The 26,104-nt window shown below is 38.0% G+C and overlaps 1 protein-coding gene across 4 annotated transcripts in view; it reads left to right on the top strand.

Annotated features, from left to right (window-relative positions):
• Positions 1-26,104, top strand: part of LGR4 (leucine rich repeat containing G protein-coupled receptor 4) — a 101,112-nt gene that overhangs the window by 29,717 nt on the left and 45,291 nt on the right. For all 4 annotated transcript variants that reach the window (XM_017654083.3, XM_073216344.1, XM_073216343.1 and 1 more), the window contains exon 2: positions 21,974-22,045. In XM_017654083.3, the coding sequence (XP_017509572.3) occupies positions 21,974-22,045 (72 nt within the window). The remainder of the gene's footprint in view (positions 1-21,973; positions 22,046-26,104) is intronic.

The raw sequence follows: 26,104 nt of genomic DNA, 5'->3' as shown, positions 1-26,104 counted from the left end.
CCTTGTTGTGTATCAGTTACTCTTCATGATTTCTGTTTTTATTTTCTTTGTTTACATCATTCAAAGAGTGGAAATAGCCTGCTTTTGCAGTATCCTCTCTTCGAATGCTGCTGTTGGGTCTTCCCTGGGATGGACAGCTTTTGTCTGGAGGTCAGCCAGTTCCCCCAGCTCCCTCTTGTTGTTTTACCAGAGCTGTACAGTTTCATTCAGCTGCCTTTTGTCTTCCAGAAAATTGGTAACTTTTAAGCAAATACTTGTTTGGTTCCTGAGCTGCTTGAAAGCAAGGTCACACACTTGGGGACTTGGGAAAGTATTTCCGTGAAAAAGTACTTGGGAAACTGTAAAGTAGTCTGTCTTAAGTAGGATCAGTGCTCCTGTTACGGAGAATGTCCTTTTGTTCTTTGCTTAGGAGAGAGTGACAGTGCTCTGCTGTATAGACCAGTGTTTTGGTCCTGAACTACGGTGGCCAAGAATTTGTCAAAGGCCTAGGGGCTAATAACCAGCAGGAAGTTGATCAGTTTGCTTATCATGCAGCTAATACCGCAGTGGAGCTTAGCTCTGAACCCAGGCAGCCTTGCTGCAAAGCCAGCTTTTACCTATTATGTTCTACTGCTGGTGGCTGATAGGATCTTCCAGTGTGGATCAAGTGCCCTGAGGGTTGGTCACCTTGCAAGGATTAAGGAGTCTCTATGAAGGGGTAATCCTTTTACCCTGAGTGCTGAGAAATTATGGGGGTGGCGTAGGGGCAGAAAAAGAGTGCCCTGAATGTCAAGAAAGAAAAGAGGGAAGAGCATACCCAAGCTCAGCAGTGTCTTGGGATCCTTAATAACAACAGGCCATTTAAACACTTGTGAAGTTTGTGCAGTTTTAGTTCAGTATCATCCTGCATGTTGGTTATGGAAAGAGATGCCTTCTCCCTGCTATATACTTGCAGTGTGTTCGGTTCCTGGATTAGAAGTTAGAAATTGGTACTGAACAAGATAGACTAATCTTTGCCCTTGTAAATAAATGTTCTTCTTTGGTGGGGAAGACTGTGAACACATAAGGCAGCAGCATAATGTACTGCGGTAGCTCTCACATTTGTGTGTGCATAGAGGTACCCAAAGAGCTTGGTACCAACCCTAGTGTGTCTGATTCGTGGGCCGGGAGTAGCGCCCAGGAGGGTGCATCCCTGTCAGGTTCTCACGTGACACTGGACCACACTTTGAAATTCCCTCATTGTGTAGTTTGTGCAGGCATGTCAAAAGTGCTATGTGAGAGTTTTAAAAATAAGTGAAAGGATATCAAGATAAATAGTAAGAATTAGCAAGGGGAAATAAACTATATGGTGAGATGGAACTGCTGTAATGAGGCTAAGGAAAGACTGCCTGAAGGGGTGACATTTGAGATGAACCCAGAAGGTGAGAAGGAGCCTGCTCTTGCAGGTGGGGGTGGAAGTGCTGGGAAGGTCAGTGTAGGTGGAGAGAGTGAGTAGGACACGGAGGACAGGCTCAGAGTGCTGGCAGAGGAAGCCAGGGTGAGCCACGGGCGGGATGGATGCTTTGGGATGAGGTGGAGAGGAGCGCCCAGTCCAGTCAGATGGGGCCTTGATGGAGAGCAGATAGAGTTCTGAGGAGACGAGGGGCACTGACTGTTTTTGATTGTAAAACGATGTCTTTCGCTGCCAAGAGCAGGTTGAACTGGAGAGGGACAAGCATGGAAGCAGGGAGACCACCAGCTGGGAGGCTTCCGTTAGTGGCTGGCCTGAGGAGAGATGGCAGCGGCCTGGCTTGGGTGGGGGGAAACTGGCTTGGGTCGGGGGGAAACAGGATGGATGGAGATGTGCTTGAGGAACGCCCCATGAAATAGTTAGGTTGTATTTTATATGTGCTGTTTTAGAAAGCAGAGAGTGCAAAGAGCATTTTTGAAAGATAGCTATTATCCAAATTATTTATTTGAGTGTCTGCATCTCTGTGCCCCTAAGGGCGAGCCCTTAGCTATCTGGAAAACTTGGCTGTCTGGGACATCTTGTTCTCTGAGGTCTCTGGTTTAGCTGAACTGGTGTGGAGTATAATCTCGTGTGTGTGTGTCATTGCTTAATTGTTGGCATGTAGTGACTCAACTGGTAATTTAAATTAATAGCCTGTGCATATAAGCACACTATTGTTCTTCTTAGATCTCGATGGGGGTTTGATTGGCACGTAAGTGATGGCGTATTTGAATTAATTACTGTAGCTGAGAAAGAGCTGGGAAAACACATTAGGAAAAAAATAGATACTTTTGGTGTGATGTAGGAGTGAAAGGAATACATTCAGGGAGAGAGAGCACCACATAAATACCCCTGGACTTAGGATAGATGCCAAGTACTCACAGACACCGGGCCTGGTCGGCACCCCTGTGGGCTCCAGAGGTGTGGTCCCCCAGTAACCTCACCCACTCACTGGTGGTGGAATCCATCCTCCTGCCCTTTCCATCCCCTGCAGGAGGAAGAGTCACGTTTTAGGTCCCCATTCCTGTCCCCATCCAAGCATCCTCGCCCAGTCAGTTCTGCTCCAGGCAATCTCTTCCTCACATGTTTACACACATCCTCTTTAAGCTTTGTGTTTCTTTTTCTTTTCTCTTTTAAATCTTGCCCAGTTACCTCAGGAAATTCTCTCCCCTTCTTTGTTCTACTCCTGGAGCCAAAAAAAGGAAAAAAAAATTAAATCCATGAGATTCCTGCTGTGATAAACCTATTGACAAATGATCTGAGCACCAAAGCCTGCAGCTAACACAGTCACGCTGTCAGTATTGGGCAGTGCGGCCCTTGACCTCTTTGAAGCCTCCCTTCAGGTTCTTCCCCCTGCTACCTGCTAGTTCCCTTCCTGTCTCTGTTCCTCAAGTTGAGTTATTTCTAAAAAAATTTCTCAACCGTTTTCTTTATTTTTCTGCACATCTTTGCCAGGCAATGCCATCCTCTCTGCAGTTTTCATTCCCATGTTGCTGATTCCCACACCTTTACATTTTGCCCCAGTTCTGGGCTTGAATTTACAACCACCTGCTGCATGACACCACATGACCTAACAGACCCAACACGTATTTCCCCTCCTGAATGTCCCTAACTGATGGCACATCACTGTCCCAGCTCCATGGACAAAACTTGACTGTGTCATCCTCACGGTTCACCGTTACGTTCTCCTCAGCTTCTGACCACTAAGCTCTACTGGCTGTGCCACTGAGAGGACTCTTTCTTTTTCTTCTCTGCCCTTTGCACTGCTATTTTGGTTCCAGGTCTCATCCTTCACAGTTGTTATCTCCACCTCGACCCTCTGGCCTCTATAGGCACCCTATGATACCACCACCACCAAAATGTTTGTGCATTTGTTGGCTTATGTATGCCAGGCATATAGGGAGTGCTCACAGAATGCTAGTATAATCCACCTTATTCCAAAAAGAATTCAGGATCGTTTACAAAAATGCATAAGATAAAATAAATGGACAAGAAGATTGGGACCACCCCCTACCCTTCCCACCACACACACACAACACACACACACACACACACACACACACACACACAAGAGAAAATCAGCTGAAGGCTGGAATTACTGAAGCCACCCACCTAATGTGTGCATTTATGAAAGGGTCTTCGGTTTTGGCTCCGAGAATCTTAGCCAATAGGAAGAAGGAGAGAGAATCCACTTATATGATTCCACATTGTCCATTCAATAAGAAGGGCACATTGTGCAGCAGAAACTCTACTGTTCTGGAATCGAGGTAGAGAGCTTTTTCTGCAAGGGCTCTGATAAAGGGAATGTGGTGTGGTGTCACGAATCATGACCTCACCGCATTCTTAGAATACCCATAGCAGTAAGTTTCATGGAGCTGCTACTTCTGACACCACTCCATGTAGGTCAGTGGCAGCATGCTAATGTGTAATTTCAATAAAGGTACTTGTAAAGGTGTAGAGAATGCAATAACTATGCCCACCTACCAGAACTTCTTTGTGAAGCAGCCTGCCTTATATTTTTTTAAAAAGTCTTCTGTAGCTTCTTGTTTCTGTCCTCAAACTTTTTATTATAAGGACATTCAGTGTCTTCTGTAATCTGAGCCTATGTTATCTTTCTAGGTTGGCCTCTGACCCTTGAATTCTACATCCCAGCCAGGCCAGTCTTGTAGTTCTGAATAGTTTTGTCCTCTAGGATCCACCTTCATGCAGGCTGGTCCATTAGCTTTGGAGGGCTTCTCTTTCTACCTTTCACTTGGCTTGCATACAGCTGCCTTTTTTTTTTTAAAGATCAGAGGGAATGTTTTATTCATCATGCCCATAAAGATTTGTTGAACAAAAGTTATGAGTTCTTTAAGTAAAACTGAACATGTTACCGTCAAGGTGTCAACACTTTATGAAGATACCCAGAATTCCACTTTAGCAATTTTGCTTCACTTTAAGCTATTGCTTCTTCCAGGACCAGTATTCTTAAGGAGTAAGAAGAGACTTTTCATTCTTTTACTCTGCTAAGTACAGGTACTATAGTTTTGTTAGTTTCCACATTTTGGTTGTAACATTTGTTTATTAATTGAGCTACAGTGAGGGGCTCAGCCACCTCTTATTCATTAACCTCAGAGTCTAAGTGCCATTTAACATGTGGTTTCTGGGGAGATTGCTTTCCCAAGTTTGAAAGCATATTGCTAAAACATTGCCACATGCTCCTGTTTAGAGTAGGAGAAAGAACTCTGGACTGGGGTTCATCTTTTTGATTTGGATCTTGGCTCTTTGATTAATTTTTAGCCTGTCTGCATCTCTGTTACCTCATTATTAAAACCAGATGGTTAGATTAAATGATGACCACATAGTGATGATAATAGTAAAAATAGTAATAGCTGACTTTAACTAATATGGGCCAGGTACTATGTTGGGCACTGGCTGGAGGTTATATCATCTAGTCCTTACAGTGATGTTCTGGAGTCAGAAGTGTTATCTCCTTTTTACTTGAAGAAATTAGGCCCAGAGAGATTAAGGGACTTGCTTAGGGTTATGCAGCTGGTGAACAAGCAGAGCTTGTATTCAGACTTTTGGTTTGGCATCTGGGAGAAATGCTTAAGCACTATGCTTTCTAGTTCAGTGGTTCTGTAAGATGTTATTTATAGTACAAAGCCTGTATTTTGAAATTTTGTGGAAGAAAATTAGTTTTACTAAAATCCAATTTTACATCATTCCTCCCAAGCTATTTTTAAATCCAGGAACTTGTGTTTAAATGAGAGGTTTGCTCTCTTTCTTGATTTTCCCCAAATCTGTTTACCTCTAAGGTGATTATTTGGTATAGCAATAGACTTTGGGAGGAAATCTGTCATTAACACTCTGCTGTCCATAGGAAATGTTGTGTTCTTGACTGTCCCAGAAGCAGATTAGATACTAAAAACCTGTAAAAAGGAGGATATTTTATGTGTCCCTCCTTTCTTTACTTCTGCAGCCAGGCCTTTGAATTCCTTTAGATGATTGGGAAATTAAACCCTTTTAAAATTTTACTTTTTTGGAAATGCTAAGGAGTACTTAATGCTATGACTGTTCGAGAATTTAAGGCAGTGTCTGGCATAACATTCATTCAACTATGGCCACATAGTGTGCTAGAGGCTTGGGACAGAGTAGTGAGCAAAACACACACACCCTGCTCTAATGGAGCATAGGATCCAGGTGGAGGGGGAGGAAATTGATCAAAGTGATATTTACCAGCTTTGCACATGCTTGATAAGTTGTTTTCCATATATTTATTATCATCATAATATCATACAGATGAGGAATTAGCCTTTTATTCAAGCCTTCTCCAAGGCAATTTCCACTTTTTCTCATCACAACTCATCTAACATCATGTAGTCATACCTACTGCTGTTACTGGGATGATTATTTAATTCATCATACTAGTGACTACACCCTTGAGAGGAAAAAAGAGCACTATTAATATATATAAATTAATTAGATATAAACTGGGATTGTTCCAGGCAAACTAGTCTCAGGGCATCCTGCTTACAGGTATCTGAATTGATCTTACTTCTTAAAATTATGCTTAAGCTCTGAGAGAGAGAGAGAGAGAGACTCTGTATGTGTGTGTGTGTGCGCGCGCACACATGTGCATAGGTCATAAGTGTGTATCTGGTGTCACTGGGAGTTGGGGGGAATTAAGTATTCCTTGCAGGAGTTTATTTTCTAAGATGTTAACTTCTCTGCTTACTGATTTAGTAAATAAACCTGCTTCAACAAAATCATCAACTGCAGAACTGAGATATGAACACCCTAAAGCAGCAACTCAAGGGCTTTTGGAGTTCCTAAAGTGTGCATGTGCATGTGTGTGTGTGTGTGTGTGTGTATCTCTTTTTTTAATAAACAGATTTCAGTGTAGCCTGCTGTTTTCTGTCCAGGGTAAGAAACAGAGGATCATGTGATCCATATTGATTGCAAAATTAAAAGAAATTAAAGTTTTTGTTTCTGGACCTATTTAGAATTTAAAGACTTGTCACAAATGGAGCTTTCCTGGACTATTACGAAGCCAGATTTAAGAATCTTTGCTCCCAAAGATTTAGAGCCATTTCATATTTGATTGCATAGCATCTTCTATATTGAATAAATCATTAATGACTTTATTGAGCTGTAAGTCATTCCTAAGGGAATATCTTGAATGACTTTATAAACCATCATTATCAATGTCTGTTACAATTTTGAGTGATTCCTTTAAGGATAGAATCCTTTTTATAAATCTTTTTAAAATTGGTGAACATAGGGGAGAAGGGAGAAAGTGTTTGTGTGTTTGGGAGGAGTATTGCATGCCTTGTGGCCTGAAGGGACATAATTGCCCCACAAAGATTGCATTTCAGGGATGGTGAAGCCTCAGAGAGCCTGTCTATGGGTTCAGGCCTTGACTGTTGGAGCTGGCTCTCAGAGTACAGTCTGCCTTATCATTTAGAATTTTTCTCTTGCCTCAACATGGGGTTAGTGCCTCTGTGTCTTGGAAATTAGAGCTCTTCTTGCCTAGGATGATTACTGGATGTACAAATAGCACTTATGGGGAGGCCCATTTTTGGATTTGGGGTATTAGAAAAGATTTATTGGAGTGTAGGTTTTTTCCTTTTTTAAAACCTTTAAATCATTACATTATCTAAGGCTGGTGTTACCAAGTTATTTTAAGCACAATAAGTAAAAAATGTCATGATGTTATTATACTTACACAACCCCCATAGAGATAAGAAGGGATGAACACAGTTAAGAACTTTAACAAAGATAGAAAATACAAGAAAGTACCAATCAGAGCTGAAGAATACAATAACAGAGATGAAGAAGAAACTAGAGGGGATAAACAGCAGATTAGATGATAAAGAAGAACAGAGAAGTGGTCTGGAAGACAGGATAGTGAAAATCATCCAAGATGAACAGCAAAAAGAAAAAAATTCAAAAATGAGGATAGTTTAAGGGACCTCTGAGACAACATAAAGGTTACTAACATTTTCATTATAGGGGGGTCTCAAAAGGAGAAGAGAGAAGGGGCAGAAAATTTCTTTGAACAAAATGATAGCTGACAACATTCCTAAACTAGGGAAGGAAACAGACATCCAGGTCCAGGAAGCACAGAGCCCCAGACATGATGAACCCAAAGAGATCCACACCAAGACACATTACAATGTCAAAAATTAAAGATAAAGGAGAGAATCTTAAAAGCATCAAGACAAAGGCCACTGGTTACATGTAAGGGAACCCCTGTTAGACCATGAGCCTACTTTTCAGCAAAAACCTTACAGGCCAGAAGGGAGTGGTATGGTACCCCCTGTTGACCATGCAGTTGAACAACAGGGTTTGAACTGTGTGAGTCCATTTATACACAGATTTCTTTTTCATTAAATATACTGGAGAATTTTTTTGAGATTTGTGACATTTTGAAAAACGTTTTCTTTTCTCTAGCTTACTTTATTGTAAAAATACAGTATATAAGACATTTAACACACAAAAATGTGTTAATTGACTATATGATCAGTAAAAGTGGCTGAATGGATAAAAAAAGACTGAAATATATGTTGCCTCTGAAGACAATCATTTCAGATCTAAAGACACATGTAAACTGAAAGTGGAGATGAAAAATGATATTCCATGCAAATAGAATTTAAAAGAAAGCTGGGGTAGCTACACTGATATCAAACACAATAGACTTGAAAACAAAGGTGTGACAATGGATAAAGAAGGGCTTACATAAAGATAAAGAGATCTATCCAACAAGAAAATATAACACTTGTAAATATTTATGCATCCAATGCACCTAAATATATAAAGCAGATATTAACTGACACAAAGGGAGAAATTGACAGTATTACACTAATTGTGGGGGATTTTTAACAGCACATTTACATGAATGGAAAGATTATCCAGACAAAATTAAAAAGGAAATATTGACCTTAAGTGACACATTAGACCAGATAGATTTAATACAGATATACAGAGCATTCCATCTCCAAAGAGCAGAATACACATTCTTCCCAAGTGTACATAGAACATTCTTCAGAATAGATCACATGTTAGGCCACAAAACAAGTCTCAGTAAATTTAAGAAGATTGAAATCATATTAAACATCTTTTCTGAACACAGCAGTATGAAACTAGAAATCAGTTACAACAAAAAAACGGGAAAAAGTACAAACATGGAGATTAAACAATTTGCTACTAAATAACCAGTGAAGTCAAAGAACAAATCAAGAGGAAATGAAAAAATACCTTGAGACACATAAAAATGAAAACACAATGTTCCAAAATCTATGGGAAGCAGGAAAAGCTGTTCTGAGAAGTATGCTTATAGGGATACAGGCCCATTTCAGAACAAAAAAAAAGTTCTGAATATAGATATACAGATATACAAAAGTATATCTGTATATCTATGTCTATGGGTTCAGGCCTTGACTGACAACCTAGGAGAAATGGATAAATTCCTAAGAACATAGAATCCTCCAAGACCAAATCAGGAAAAAATAGAAAGTCTGAACAGACTGATTACTAGTAATGCAATTGCATCTGTAATCAAAAACTTCCAACAAATAAAATTCCAGCACCAGACAGCTTCACAGGTGAATTCTCCCAAACATTTTAAGAAGAGTTAATACTCATCCTTCTTAAAATATTCCAAAAAATTGAAAAGGAAGGAATGCTTCCATATTCATTTTATGAGGCTATCATTACTCTGATACCAAACCAGATGGAAAAACTACAAAAAAAAAATGCAGACCAATATCCCTGATGAACACAGATGCAGAAATCCTATACAAAATACTAACAAACTGAATTCGAAATATATTAAAAGGCTCATTCACCACAACCAAAAAGGATTTATTTAAGGGATGCAAGTATGGTTCAGTATCCACAAACTGACCAGTGTGATAGACCACATAAACAAAAGGAAGGATAAAAACCATATGATCATTTCAATAAATGCAGAAATGGTATTTGAAAAAATTCAACTTCCATTTATGATAACTAAACAAAGTGAGTATAGAGGGAACATACCTCAATATAATAAAGGCCATATATGACAACTCACATCTAATGTCATACTCAATGATGAAAAGGTGAAAAAGCTTCTGTACGATAAGAAACAAGACAAGGATGCCCACTCTCACTGTTTTTATTCAGCATAGTACTAGAAGTCCCTATCCACAGCAGTCAGACAAGAAAAAGAAATAAAAGACATCCATATTGGTAAGGAAGAAATAAAATTGTCACTGTTTGCACCTGATGTGATAGGCTCCACCAGAAAAACTATTAGAATAAATGAATTTAGGAAAGTTGCAGGATATAAAATCAGTATACTGAAATCTGTTGCATTTCTATATATTAATACTGAACTGACAAAAAGAAAGAAAACTATTCCATTTACAAATGTATCAAAGAGAATAAAATATCTAGGAATAAACTTATCTAAGGAGGTAAAAGACCTAACTCTGGAAACTGTAAGACATTGATGAAAGAAATTGACACAAATGAATGGAAAGATAGGCAATGTTCATGGATTGGAAGAATTAATACTGTTAAAGTGTTCATATTACCCAAAGCAGTCTGCAGATTCAGGGCAATCTCTATCAAAATACCAATGGCACTTTTCACTAGAAACCAGCTAGAACAAATAATCCCCAAATTTGTGTGGAACTACAAGAGATCCCAAGTAGCCAAAGTAATCTTGAGAAAAAAAGAAAAAAGCTGGAGGTATCATGTGCCCAGATTTCAAACTATATTACAAAGCTATAGTAATCAAAACAGGATGGTACTGGCCCAAAAACAGACACAGAGATCAGTGGGAGAGAGGAGAGATCCCCGAAATACACTTACTACACTTACAGTAATCAGGGTAAGACTATACCATGGGGAAAAGACAGGCTCTTCCATAAATGGTGTTGGGAAAACTGGACAGCTACATGGACCACTTTCATATACCATATGCAAAAATAAACTCAAAATGAATTAAATACTTAGGTGTAAGATCTGAAATCATAACATTCCTAGAAGAAAACAGTCAGTAAGCTCTTTGACATTGGTCTTAGCAATATTTTTTGGATCAGTCTCCTCAGGCAAGGACAAAAAGGCAAAAGTAAACAAATGAGACTACATCAAATTAAAAAGCTTTTTGCACAGTGAAGGGAACCATCAATAAAATGAAAGGGAAGCCTACTAAATGGGAGAAGATATTTACAAATGATATATCTGATAAGGGGTTAACATTCAAAATAGATAAAGAACTCATACAATTCAATATAAAAAAAACTCCAATTAAAAAGGTGGGGAGGGGACCTGAATAGATATTTTGCCAAAGACAGCATGCAGATAGACAGTGGGAATGTGTAAAGATTTTCAACATCACTAATTTTCAGGGAAATGCAAATCAAAATCACAGTGAGGTATCACTCCACACTTGTTAGAATGGCTATTATGAAAAAGAAAAGAAATGTGTTGGTGAGGATGAGGAGAAAAGGGAACCCTTGTGCACTGCTGGTGGGAAAGTAAACTGGGTTAGCCACTACTGTATGAAGTTTCCTCAGAAATATTAAAAATAGAAATATCATATGATCCAGCAATTCCATTTCTAGGTATTGTTCTGAAGAAAACTAGAACACTAATTCAGAAAGGCATTTGCACCCTCATGTACATGGCAGCATTTTTTTTAATAGCGAAGACATGAAAGCAACCTAAATGTCCATTGATAGATAAATGGATAAAAAAGATGTGGTATACATACACAACGCAACATTACTCAGCCATAAAAAAAAAGAAATTTTGCCATTTGTGACAACATGGTTGAAATTAGAGTGTATTGACTAAGGGAAATAGGAAAAACATATAGTGTATGATTTCACTTACATGTAGAATCTAAAAAACAAAATAGTTGAAGAAACAACAAAAAAACCCAAAAGACTCAGAGATACAGAGTTCAAACTTATAGTTGCCAAAGGGGTGGGAGGATGGATGAAATTGGTGAAGGGGATTAAGAGGTACAATCTTCTAGTTACAATGTAAGTAAATGGGAATGTAATATACAGCATAAGGAATACTGTTCAACAGCTTTGTATGGTGACAGACGGTAACCAGACTTACTGTGGTAACCTTTTCATAATGTATATAAATAACTTAACAACTTTGTGTTGTACACCTGGAACTAACATAATATTGTATGTCAGTTATTCTTTTTAAAAAAACAAGGAAAATATTTTCAAACCTAAAAAAATATGTAGTTTGAAGTATCAGTCTTTTTAATGTAGTTTGGCTTCATATAGAAAAGAAAGATAAAACTCAAAAACTTGTGTAAACCTTTTAACCCCATGCAGCTTATTTTGGGGGATCATTCCTAAATAAATAGAGTATACATAAACGTGTTATATGTATGTGTGTGTGTATATATATATACATATATAAAATAAAAACCCCAACAGAGCCCAGGATAACCACGTAGTTGACTTACTTTATTGCCAGTTCTGTTGAAGCAGTTGAAAGTAGTGGTATAATAAAATCTTTGAAATGTGTGGGTGTTTGTGTGTATATGTCTCTTTTTTTTAATGAACAAATTTCAGGGTAGTCTATTGTGGCATTCTCCCATACTGTTACTGTCAGTTTTAGAGGTCTGATGTCACTAAAATATCAAAGTAGTGAGGTGTGGAGAAAGGTGAATACTTTAAAGGTCACTAAATCCACTGGGCTAATCTCGTGCTGAGAATGCAGCTGTGATTTTGATTCCATTTGTGTGAAGGAATAAGAAATAGTTGGTTTGAATAGCCAATTCCTTGAACTCATGGTTTTGACTATATTTCCTGGACAATATAGATATAAACGAGACTCAGCAATCAAGACGACAGAAGCACACATATGCTGAAACAAAATTTCCTGAAACAATACCTATCTTTATTATCTTGGGTACATTCTGATACTATTCTATTTTATTCTCTTCTTTCCTGTTTCAATATAAAAAAATTGTTGAGGACCCATTAAAATGATTTTACAACCCATTAATTGGTTGTGAGCTGATGTTTAGAAAGTACACGTCTCAACAAAAGTTCTCGTGGGTGTGCATGTCTGAAGGGAAGAGCCGTGAAGTAATGTTTTCCTATCAGTGGTGTTAATAAGTGTAGCCATAGTAAAACATAAACCGTTTAGTTAATTAGAATATTTACCATAATAAATGCTGTTGGATGGATTCCTTTATGAATAGTGCATTTTGTCTGCAAGGATGAAGTAATTGAGTGTTCCCAATCTGCTGAGACCACAATCCTTACAATCCTTGTTGCTGATAAATGGACTATTGAAATAGCATTTTGTCTGTGAGTCTTGGCTGGTAATGAGCACTGTTTTGTCATCGTTAGGGTTACCCGAACAGCTGCTGACACCCGAAGAATGCCTGAGAACACCCGTTAAGTAGCAAGAAAACAAGGGATATTAGCGTTTAACCCTCCTCCTCTGTTCCATGTGATGACAGGGTGCTTGATCAAACTGGAAAGGAAAGTAATGTTCTGTTTGCCTTTGGTATTCCTTTTTTTTTGGCATTTAGTAAACATCACTCCAGATTTAAAGCATTATATATTTTTCTCTTTAGAATGCTTCCCACGCTTGAAAACTAGTCTGTTTAAAAAGACAAAAACAAAACTGGAAAACAATTTGTTTCAATGTAAGAACATAGTGCACTAGCCTAACTATAATTTCTAAAGTTACCCTTTTAAAGATGTGTAATTTGAGCCACACCTGCCTTTCCCTTGTGGCATATTTACACACCAGTGTTTTGTTCTCTCTTCTAACTTGTTGGGTTAGCATCTCCTTAAGGAACACACCCATAGATGTCCCCTAGGCTGTCTTGCTTCATCAAGAGCATAAACAATTACAGCACAAAATATTACCTTTGGAAATGAAGTCATGTGTCTTTCTTAATTGGTGAACCCTTGTAATTCTGAAGGGGGTATGTTGAAATCTGTACTCATTCACACGCTTGCTAACACAAGCCGGTGTGCCTATACATATAGGAAAAACAGGAATCTGAGAGTTGCTTATTTTGTCCTAATTATGCATGGAATGTGCAGGAGCAGGAATGCCAAAGTAGTAGTCATAATGATGGATTTGGAAAGGACCTTAGAAGTTAGTGAGTACAAAATATTTTACAGTAAGGGAAGCTGAGTTTTAGAAGGGCTGGGGTTTTTTCTTCCCCTCCTTTCATCCCATAGTAGTATATAGCTGCCAGAACAGTCTTTCTGTAGCAAACTTAACATGTTTAAGCTTCCCCTGACAGCTTTCCATGCTTTTAGAATGAAATTCTGATTTCTAGAGGTCACATACAAGGCTTTTGGGGGTGTACTTTTTGCTTGTCTCGGTAGCTTCTCTTGCCACTTGCAGCCATACTGCCTGTACTGTTCAAATTCCTGGATACTTTCAGCTCTTTGACCACTCTGGTTTTCTCTCTTTTCACTATGCTTTCACACATGATACTGGCACAGCCTGGAAGACACCCACTACCCGAAGTTCTAGTTTAGAGGCTTGCAGGTTGTTTTCCTATGAACTCTGAGGACATTCTATATAGTGACTCATATGACCGTGTGTGTGTGTGTGTGTGTGTGTGTGTGTGTGTGTGTAAAACCTAAATAATTGCCATGAAACAATACTCTTTCTATATGATGTATTTTTATATTAATACTTTGATATTATTTATATTTCTTTAAAAAAATGCCATATGCTGCCCTTTAAATAGATTTCATGTCCAATCTCTGTCCTACGAACTTATGGGAAGGTTGTAAGTGGTTTGGGCATGTTCTTAGTTCACTAATTAGTGCACTGGGGGAACAGGGATGCCAAGTGCCCTGTAGTGAGCAAGACTGTCTTAAATAATAGAGAATTATCCTGCTCAATATGCCAATTGTGTCCCTGCTGAGAGACAGTGCCAACCTAATGGGAGAGATCCCAGATTGAAAGAGTAACTGTAAAGTAGTATCAGTCCTTCACACCTTGGCAAAACAGACTGCCTTTGGAATCCTTTCTCCAGCTCAAAGTTTGGTTGATCATTTTCCTTTGCTATGCCACATGTATCACAATATTTACTTGTTTTATTATTACCTCTTCCACTGCCTCAGAATGCTGTTAGGGTAACACTATATCTTTATTTTTATATACCTGGTGCTCATCACATAGGGACAGCCCTAATAGGTGCTTAATAGAGAGTGAAGGGGCTTGGCCCAAAGTGGAGACCAGAGCAGAGGTTGGAAAAATGAAAAAACAAAAACAAAAACTAGGTTTCCTGATGCTGCAACCAGCACTGTGCATGCCATTGTTTAGTTTTGGGTAAAGCTAGGAAATTGGACCTCTGGCCATAGGATGAATGATTTTTCCCTGTGGGAGAAATGTGAGAAAGTAAAGTCCATATATGCTGTTATTTATAGAATGCTAACATGGGTGTTAGAGTTTAATTCACGTATGGTAAAATTCATACATTTTAATATACAGTTCTAAGAGTTTTGACACACATACACAATTGTGTGACTACCATCAAAATCAAGATACAGAGCATTTTCATCATGCCAAAAAGTTCTTGTGCCTTGTGTAGTCGAACTTACTCTTATCCCATTGTCCCAGCTGTTGGCCACACTGATCCATGTCTTTTCTCTAAAGGTTTGCCTTTTCCAGTGTGCCAGGTAGATGGAATACAATATGCAGCCTTTTGAGTCAGGTTTTGTCTGACCCTTGTTGTTGCTGGGTGTTATTACATTGTGTGGATACACCAGAGTTTCTCTATCCATTCACCAGTTGCAGGATACTCAGTTTTTTTTCCAGTTTTTGGCAATTATAATATTTATACATAGCATTGCTTGCTCATATGATCATAAGCCAATGCTTAATTTTTATGAAACTGCCATACTGTTTCCCAGAATGGTTATAGCATTTTGCATTCCCGTCAGCCATATATGAGAGCTCCTATTGTTCCACATCCTTGTCAGCACTTGGTGGTGTCAGCTATTATTTTTTACATTTTAGCCCTTCTAATAGTTACATGATATCTCATTGGATGTACTTTGCATTTCCCTAATGACTGATATTGAGCATCTTTTTATGTGCTTTCTGCCATTTGTGTAATCATCTTTAGTGATATGTCCATTCAGATATTTTTGCCCATTTTAAAAGCAGTGTTTTTTTTTTCAGTGAGTTTTGAGAGTTCTTTCTATATTAGATACAGTTACTTTATCTGATAAGTGTTTTGCGAATTTTTTTTTCTAGTCTGTTTCAGGTCTTAATCCATGAGAGTAGATGATCATAAAACAAATTAGACATTCTCTATATCTCCTATTGTGGAAAGTTTTTATTTTTTAAGATTTGATGCTGGCATTTTTTCCTAACCTTCCTGTATTAGGAAGATTACATACTAGGATGTTCAAGTACTTTAAGTAGATGATGACTTTACAAGGTGGTAATTTTTTTCTGCAGTAATTAACATTTTTTTTTAAGTGTATATGGTGGTTGTAGCAGCTATCCTCTTAAATGACTGTAAGGCTGCAGAGAAGCAATTTGATTCTATCTCCTGGGAAGCACTGAGCCTTGGTGCTTAAGACACCAGGGCAAGTGCTGGATAACAAAGAGCCCATTTATCCTGCTGTCTAAAACTGTAATAGAAATGTTGCACACAGCTTTAGAAGGATGCCTGTTGTGACATCTAGTTGGATTCTAGCAGTGCTAAGGTTGGAAAACTATCTCTGGAGCAAAATCTGACTAAAATGGCATACATGGTGTTGTGGCCCCTTTTCTGCAATGTCAAGAGCATTATCTTCACATATACATAGCTGTTATTACTGCTTTCAAGGTGCATTTTTTAAAAGGTTAAATTTAATTAGGTATTGCAACATATCTTAAATAGTAATAGTAAGTTAAGAATAACATGGACTGGTGCATTTCAATAAAAGAATAAATTGAAGAAGAGTGAACTTATCTTTTGACATAAAAGCCATTTTAGCATAGTGCTTTGCACATATGTGGGTAATGGGTACTTTGTGTTTGTTAAATGAGTGACAGGATATCTCCTCTCTAGTAAAGGAAAATTTTTAACCTCTTTTCCTTTTAGCATGCTGGCTTCCACTAGCAAAGATGTTCCCGTACCATGCATGATGTATGTATCCATGATGTGTGGCCAACAATAACATTGAGATATATATTAGACTTTCATATTTGCACTTTCATTCAAAGATACTTCTGGAGATTTTTTTTTCATTTTGCAAATGAAGAATGTTAGATGTCAAGAGATAAGCATGTTCTGAACTGTATAATTTCATATTTGTAAAAAATACATACCGTACATGGAAAAAGAATCTGCTACCAGCACCAGTGAAATATGACTGGTTCTTTCTGGCTACTGATGTTGTGAGTGGTTTTCTCTGTATTTAAATTTAAAACAATAGTAAACCTAGGTTCTTTTTTTATTATAAAAAGGTGGGAAGAAAAAGACAGTATTTTCCCACAGATACATAATTGTGTCAGAAAAGAAGTTGAACTCTCCACAAGCTTTGACTAGATTTTTGCTGTTGTATGCACTGCTTGTGGACGAGAGAGACCATGTCTTCAAATTTATTTCACCATAGAGGCATTTTTCAGATTTAATTTTAGTTTTCTGTTTTTTTTTCTACTATTGACATTTGTCAATTGGAGAGTGGCTTGACATTTTTGGCTGATTACAGACGACCCTAGAAAAGTCAGTGGGATAGTATTTCTAAATTATCAACATGTGTCGAGTTTAAAAACATCACCACCTTTTTCTTTTCTTTTCTTTTTTGTACTGTTTAAGGAATTTTTGTCACCATTTTCTAGAGAACCTTGTATTCTCCAGAACCTACATGTAGTTTAGTGACTTTCTAAACTGGTGGGTAATAGTTGTGATATAATCAACAATGTGACAGCAGTATAGTTTTATCTAATATAAATAGGAGGTCTTACTCAAATTTAGATAACACAGGAGCAATCACAGTGTCTTGAAAATTAAACAATGCTGTGGCAGAAGGCCTGGACCTGGCCAGCATGCAGTGGCATCATCCACAGTGGTGCATGCTTGGCCATCAGCAAACAGGTTAGGCTTGCTTAGGGAGCATTTTACAGGGCTTTTAGAAGGTACTTTGTTGAAACATGATGTTCCTCTTTACTCTGTAGATACTTTAGCATTAGCGAATTTTATGAGGGGAGAAAAGATGAGAGTTTAACTACTGGGGAGATTTAACAGTTTCAATTAAACAATTACACCCTTTAAATTTTAATTTTGAAATCAGTGAGTGCTGATTGGGCATTCAGCTTTATTTTTCTAGTGAGATGATTTGCATTTAATTTCTGATCTTTGTGGTAAAAATTTGGGAGTATTGTATGGAGTCGGTAAAATATGCAGACATATGCTCTGTTCTGGCTTAAGAGACTTAACTATAAAGAAGTCTGTTACGGAACAAGTTTGCATGGAAAATACACATTCAAGTGTACTCCCCACCCCTTCAAGTGTACTCCGTACCCCCCCCCCACTGATTAAAAGTTCTAGGGTCTACCCTTTGCTTATCACTAAACTGCTGACCAGTCATCCTGATCTTTTTGAAATGGTTTTTGTCTTCTTGCTATTCTAAACATTTCCTATAAAAATGTAATTTCTTTCTATTTTTTAAAGAGAGTGCTTGCCTCTCCCAGCAGCAGGGCCTCAACATTTTTCTTTTAAAAAGAAGTATTTCATCTCAAAGGACTCTTGTAGCTTAAAATCTTTGACTCTTGGAGTTGCGGAGTTTAGAGTCTAGCTTTGTAGTTGGCATGACTCCAGGTTCTAGGTCTTCGGCACCACTTAGTGTTTTTCTTGTGTAAAAGTGGTTTCTTTCTAGGGAAAAAAGGACAGCGGAAGTGGCGTGATGCTTGCCCTGCTATCCCTCGGTCCACCAGATTCAGATCTTCCAGGAGCAGCAGAGACACGGCTGATAATGAGATAATACCTATTTCTTATTTAGCTTCTTATATGTGACTTGACGTTTTCTGATCTTCACAGCTATCTACAAGGTTTACTTTTTACTGCCTCCGTCTTTCTGAAGGATGAAGCTGGGCTCAGAAAAGAGGAACAGCTTGCCCAGGGTCACATAGCTAGTAGTAGTTAGCTAGTAGAAGTGAATCCATCAGTAGGCCTTGGTTTATCTCGCTGCCAAATCTGTGACTTCCAGCAGTGCCAGGGTAACTCCAAGGAAGACCATCACCTCTCCTGAAATTGCTTCATAGGCATTTGTGAGTTGGTAGTGCTCTGACCTTGTATGATTTTTTTGTTTTCTATGTTGTGTTTATTTTCTTTATAAAGGACCCAGGATGGCAAATCACTAGGTTAGTTTCAGATGTTACTGGTAAGATTGTGTTGTACGTATGAATGTCAAGCTACTGGTCTGGAGGTATATCTTCTAGCTGAAATTTTTCTACACAACTTTCTTTTATTTATGTATTTTAATAATGTATATGGCTTATGAGTCTAATATATTCGTAGGGTTTTCATTTATAAATTGGTACAGTTAACTCATCACCCCCCAGAATCCTTTCAAGCCTAAAGCTGCCTTGGCTGGTGTTAGTGACGTCAGGTCTGGAATCTACTCTTGAGGCTGTCTGTAGGTTGTTTATCACCATTAGCCCTTATTACTTTAAATGAGTACCTACCCATCTTATAATCTGTAACCACATATTTCCAGAGCTTCTCTGGAGATAACATCTTGTTATCCCTCCTCCCTATTTTTTCTTCCTTATTCACAAATGTTTCGTAATTGAAGCCCAGAAACCATGAGGGGCAAAACTTACAAAGATAGAACTCTGAATGTGTGAAATTCAGAACAATTTGGAAACAAGTGTTGTTCCTGAATCTGAAACTTTGAAACAAAACCTCACCATGTATTTAAAACATATTAGTTTGTAAATATGGAGTCCCACTAATTGCATTTCTACCTCATGGCAAAGCTACCTGTTAAGTCTTGTCACTCTGAGAGAAAAGAACTGAGAGAATTATATAGGTGTATGTGTTTTAAAAATCAGAATGCAGAGAGTAGTGTGGTGTAAATTCTATAAGGATATGTTGTTTTCTGGTGAGGTAACTGTGATACCTCAATTCAGGGTGTGCCAAACTTAGAGGAAGCTGCATGGAGTGACTTCTTTTGTAAAGTAATAAATCATGGTTGTCTTTCTTTCTCCTTTTATTGGAATAAGTAAAGAGCACCGAAATTGTGTGATATTTTATAGAATGACTGCTTACTCAACATACTATTTTGCTTTTCAGTGGGATTAAAAGCTTTGTTGTACTCATAATGATTCTATTGGTTAAGGCAAATGGATTTCCAGTGACTCAGTAGTTTGATAATGGCTACCTAATAATAGTCTTTAAATCTTGTATTTTGGTAAGATTTTCAGAAACATACCTTTTCTGTAAACTGAAACTCATGTATTTTCATCAGGGAGGATGGAGCCCTCCGTGAAAACTACAAAAAAAGGGTGAATCTTAGAAGTGTATATAGTGTCAGACAGGGAAGCCCCACCAAGGAGTTCCCTCGCCTTAGAGATGAGCCAACTGTGGCTTACACACTGGCTATGTGGCAGTGCCAGGAGTTGAGCCTGCTTCTTCTGACCCCTATTTTCGTGCTGTTTCTCCAGTATCTTGCTTGTGTGTTCATGAACAACAAAGTATGCCCCTCTCCCCTGTTCCAGGGCTGATAGCTGACTGATGTAGCATCAGGGCCTGTGTTTAAAAATAATAATTCCTTGAGAAGTATATTAATTTGTTTTTCTTATGTTACCTTTAATAGAATTTGAGTTGTTTGCAATGACAGAAAGTTTTGGAATGCATGTGAGCCTCCCTGGTCATAGGCTTCATCTCAAGAGATGTTTCATGTTCTAAGAAATGTATATGAATTTTAGTTCCTCAGTTTCTAAAAACTATAGTTCTTTTAAAAACTTTTCTAGCAGAAGTGCTCTTCTTGAGAGTCACCGATGATTGTGTCGAGGTCTTGGGGACCGTGTCCCTCCCGCTGTTAACCTTGGGAGGACTGAGGGTTTGATTTGTATCTTTCCTGTCACTGGAGAGAAGGAACAGGATCCCACTGACCCTTAGGGAAACTCAGTTTGCAGTTGAGAACACACATTCTGGAGTTCACATTTCTCATCATGCTACTTGTTGTGTGGCCTTGGGGTGGTCGTGTATCTTGGTCCGTGTCAGTTTTCCCACCTGTAAAGGGAGATTGTATGTGCAGTCTTACCCCGTTATCAGTATTCTCTGTTTTGGCAGCTGCCACTGCTGTTCCTATTTTTGCTTCTGCTGTTACTGTTATTCCCAAGCCAAAAGTTTTCCCAACCCGCTTTGGGAAGGGTTGTAAGGAGGGATGCAAATTCTGTTTCTAAATTTTAGTGAGAGGAAAAGATTGGGAGAAGGGAGTCACCTACCTTGGTACTGAAGGTGTGACCTCCTTTAAAAGAAAATTAATGTAAAAAACACCATGTTGTATTGTTAGCTGATTTCCCTTCTGCTTCCTTATGCCAATGTGCCTAATCTAGTGATGGGAAGGCCCCAAGTGCAGATTTTCATGATGGTTTGTAGAAAGGAGAGACCTGAGAGCTCAGCCTCACACCTTGACAGGAGACAAGAGGCAGAGAAACCTGAGGGGGGCAGCTGGCCCAGGGCATGCTGGGACTTTCCCGTGGAGGCCGCCTTAACCTGTCTTTCCCCGGGTCCATGTTAAGTGGAGTGTGGAAGGAGAAAGCCAGTTCAAAAGGCAGCTGCCAGGGAACAAGGAAATGGTTAATAAAGTATTTTTTTAGCTGTTTGAACTAGTTAATTGTTGAGTTATATCATCGAGTGAGTTCTCTCCTTCTGCAGCCTCTCTAAGGGAAAACTGGAAATGGACTGCATACCTGTCATGTATACACTTGTCTCTAGGCTGCATCTGCTCATAGGCTAAAAATGAAATCCACTTACAGCTATTACCTGAAGGACTTTTATAGGGTTTGCAGACAATATGACTGGAAAACGGCTGGGACCTGTTTTATTGTCCCTGACAGTGGCATAAGAAATCACCTTTGCCTGCAAATCTCTTTTATCAAGTTGTAGGGTATTCATTTGTTTATTTTTATCAGGTACAGCACTTTGAATACTAGAGCTCAGGAAAATAATAAGGTGCTGACATTTTGTAAAGAAGAGCACTAGACAGTCAGACTGGCCCACTCATTGCAGGAAGTTTGAGACATTTGTTTTTAAGGATACTTAAAGGAAGAAAATCCAGGATCTGAGTACGTTTCTGAATTGTGGGACATCATTTATAATAAAAAAATTAACTTTTCTGTTTTCTGAGCATTGCATACTGAAGCTAAATTATGATTATCCCTTTATCTGTCTTCTATGCTCATTTTTCTTGCTTTACAAAATGTCAGCACCTTATTATTTTCCTGTTAAATTAAGTGCTTTAAAGTCTCATGTTACTTAGTTAACAATCTCCTTAACTTTATGTTTTCCAGGGATATCAGTATGAACAACATTACTCAATTACCAGAAGATGCATTTAAGAACTTCCCTTTTCTAGAGGAGTTGTAAGTATTACTTTGAGAAATTGTTTTTGTTTGTTTCTCCCCCTTCTGTCTTTCAAAGTACTTACAACAAGAGAGGGTCTAATGTGTCGTAGGGGATATTCAGATATCTTAATTTCAGTGAAGCTTTGTGCAGAGGAAATCATGTCTTTTCAGGGGAAACAAATTTGATTTTTTAAGCAGTGCAATTGCTAAAATTATTTTTGAAAGCCAGAACTAAAAATGCTACTTCCATTAGGATTGTTTTTGCTGCAATTACTATGACCATGAATGTTACAGTAGCACAAGCTAATTACAGTGTTACTCCAAAATACCAAGGCTGCTGTGTAACCACCATTGTTGCCAAAGGAGTTACTGTATGGGTAACACAACCATAAAAAATGATACAAGACATTTTAGGGTCATGGTGAATGAGACAATATCATCCCAAGTGGGCAGAAAACTGGGTGTAGGTCACACCTGGGTGACCTTTGGGGATGGGGTGAAGGCAAGAAGGCAAGGAACATTGTCCTACTCTTTTAAAAGCCTTTAGCTTATAAACATTTCTGACGTCGTCACTTGCCGTCTCACATTTCCAATTCAACAGTTTCCATGGTGGAAAAATCCTTTCCATCTGTTTTAACCTCCGTTTTGTTTTTCTCTCCACACTTTTTTGAAGTTCATGATCACAATAGACATTCATTAATTTTAAAGGATTGGGAACTATATATTAAGAATCCAGGTGAAAAAAAATCATACTTGAATAAATTTAAATATAGGCTTTTAACAGCTAAATTGATGGATTATGTAATATGTATAGGTAAGAAGGTGACAGTCTGATACTAAGAACAATCAAAGAGATTGAGCCCTGAAGGAATCTAAATTCATATTATAGATGGTACCCTGCAGCCCAGTTGAATACCAGATCCAAGTCAGTGTATGTCTCCTATTTGAGCTTAGCTCCTCCTCTGACATGGGGAACAGGAATCAAATATAAGCCATGCAGGTTACGCTCCCTGCTTTTGACAAGAATCTCAAAATAGCAGTTACGGATTTAAAAAGTTGAGGAGAAATCTTTCTTCCCACACTACTTAGTTGAGCACAATGTTCCCACAGCAAAAATTGAACAGAGATTATTTGCCACTTCTAAGCTTGTGAACTGGGTCAAGTTACTTAACCTCACTCTGCTCAGTTTCCTTGTTTATAAGGTACAGATAAAAACAGTCCTCCCTGGTAGTGTTCTGGTGGAGACAGAATGAATTCATAGATGTTAAATGCTCAGGACAGTGCATGAAACAGAGTGAGTGTTATGTAAATGCTACCTAGTATTTATTTTACATTTTAAAAGTGCAGAAGAAAAAAAAAAACAGTGGAATATATAATGCCAAATATTATCTTCAGGTGAAAGGATTCAGTGCATGTTTTATTTTATTTTTGCCTGTTTTTTTCCTACAGTGAACATTACTTTATAATTAGTTACTCATTTTTTATTGAAATATAATTGACAACATACTTTCAAAACAATAACAATGATTTGTTATTGTATATATTGGAAATGATCACCACAGTAAGTCTGGTTAACCTCCATCACCATAGTTACAGTTTCTTTTCTTGTGATGAGAACTTTTAAGATGCATTCCCTTAGCAACTTTCAGAAATACAATATAATATTATTAATTATAGTCATCATGCTATACAGTGCCCCCATGACATATTTATTTTATTACTGGAAATTTGTACCTTTGACCCTCTTTACCCATTTTGCCCACCCCCAAACCCTAGTTACTCATTTTTTTTTTTAGGCTGCTTAATTTAATAACAAAGCTAAAACATAGGCTCTTAAATCTCAATTTACATATAGAGTATTCACTTCCAGAAGGCAATCTCTTTAATTAACATAGTATATATGTAGAGGAACTAGAGTGTTCTACAATCAAAGAGATGGTTCTATTTCCTTCTGATAGCTTCTTTAAATCTCCCCCTAAAGTTTTTTTTTTTTTTTCTTTTAACAAATGTGTGCTTTATTTTTAGGTTGAGTACTGGGTAATTACACCATTTTTAAAAATTCATTTTTGTTTACAGTTGATTTTTTTTTTTGAGAGGGCATCTCTCATATTTATTGATCAAATGGTTGTTAACAACAATAAAATTCTGTATAGGGGACTCAATGCTCAATGTACAATCATTAATCTACCCCAAGCCTAATTCTCATCCGTCTCCAATCTTCTGAAGCATAACGAACAAGTTCTTACATGGTGAACAAGTTCTTACATAGTGAATAAGTTCTTACATGGTGAACAGTACAAGGGCAGTCATCACAGAAACTTTCAGTTTTGATCACGCATTATGAACTATAAACAATCAGGTCAAATATGAATATTTGATTTTTATACTTGATTTATATGTGAATCCCACATTTCTCCCTTATTATTATTATTATTATTATTTTTAATAAAGTGCTGAAGTGGTAGGTAGATGCAAGATAAAGGTAGAAAACATAGTTTAGTGCTGTAAGAGAGCAAATGTAGATGATCAGGTGTGTGCCTGTAGACTAAGTGTTAATCCAAGCTAGACAAGGGCAATAAAACATCCACGTATGCAGAAGATTTCTCTCAAAAAAGGGGGTTGAGGTTCTAAGCCTCACCTCTGTTGATCACCAATTTCTCACCTGATGGCCCCCCTGCGACTATGCCTGTCTTAGGTTGTTCCTCCCTTGAGGAATCTTACCCATCTCTGGCTAACCAGTCATCTTCCGGGGCCATACAGGGAAATGTAAAGTTGGTAAGTGAGAGAGAGGCAATATTGTTTGAAAAGGTTAGCTTTCTACTTCTTTGCAAATTTATGTCCTGTGGCTTTTATGCCCAGTATTTGTCTTGAGGTATCTTTACCACTTGGAAGAATTATGATAATCGGTAAATTCGATATGAGGCACGAATTCTATTTAAGGGTTGTAATTAGGAAGGAAGAAGAAAAGCTATAGGAGTAGCAGACGGAAGATAACATGGGAAGATTGATTATTTCTTTGACATATCTTGTTGTAGAGTAACTTAAGCATGTATAGGTTTTAAACAACTAATTAAATTGCATACACACATTAACATAATAGGAATACAGTTACATAACCAAAGCAGACATATAATTACTAGCGATCTCCAGTGAAACCAAGAAAACCATTAGGCACCCTAGGCATTTGTGAAAACTTATCTATGAAATGGTGGATATTGTGCAACTGAACTTGAACAGTCTAAGAGAAATCAGACAAATTAAAACAACGCATTCCTGGGGACTGTTCACATCCCATATGTTCTTTTAACAGTAGATAGTCTGTAGTCGTAAGATTTTGGAGCGCTACAACTTGCACTTCTCCTAATTCTTGGTTGAGTTCCAACAGGATAGATCCAGTCAAATTTGTTGTTTTGCTGTATGCACAGGCCAGCTTAGATATCTCCTTTTTCATTCCAATGTCAAGTCCAGGAACTGGTGGGATGAATGCAGCTACAACTGCAGCATCACCTGGATCTTTGTTGAGGTTTTTTGATGATCATCTTCTGGTATGACTCTTCTAGAGAGTGCTGATGTTGGAAGTTCTTCTTCATATTGTATCTTAGTTCATTTTCTGGGTAGCCAAATTAGGCTTTGATTCTCTGTATAAACACAAACAGACCCTTTGCCCACACTTTGATATGCCCTTTATACCATTGTGTAGAACTCATTGGAGGTCACCACACAGGAACTGCTTTTTTTTTTTTTTAAGAGAAAGGAATATTATCAGAAAAATGTACCTCCATAGCTGATCATCTGACACCCTTTAAATGATCAAAATTAAGGATATTTAAAGCATGCATTAATCATTGATTTACAGTTAGTTTTATCCTATTAGGGAGTAATCCCCCTTTTCTTTCTTTCTTTTTGTTTTTTGTTATCATTAATCTACACTTACATGAAGAATACTATGTTTACTAGGCTCTCCCCTATACCAGGTCCCCCCTATAAACCACTTTCCAGTCACTGTCCATCAGCATAGCAAAATGTTGTAGAATCACTACTTGTCTTCTCTGTGTTGTACAGCCCTCCCCATTCCTC

The sequence above is a fragment of the Manis javanica genome, chromosome 11, assembly GCF_040802235.1.
Source record: "Manis javanica isolate MJ-LG chromosome 11, MJ_LKY, whole genome shotgun sequence".
NCBI lineage: Eukaryota > Metazoa > Chordata > Mammalia > Pholidota > Manidae > Manis > Manis javanica.
This window is presented reverse-complemented; position numbering and strand designations above follow the sequence as displayed.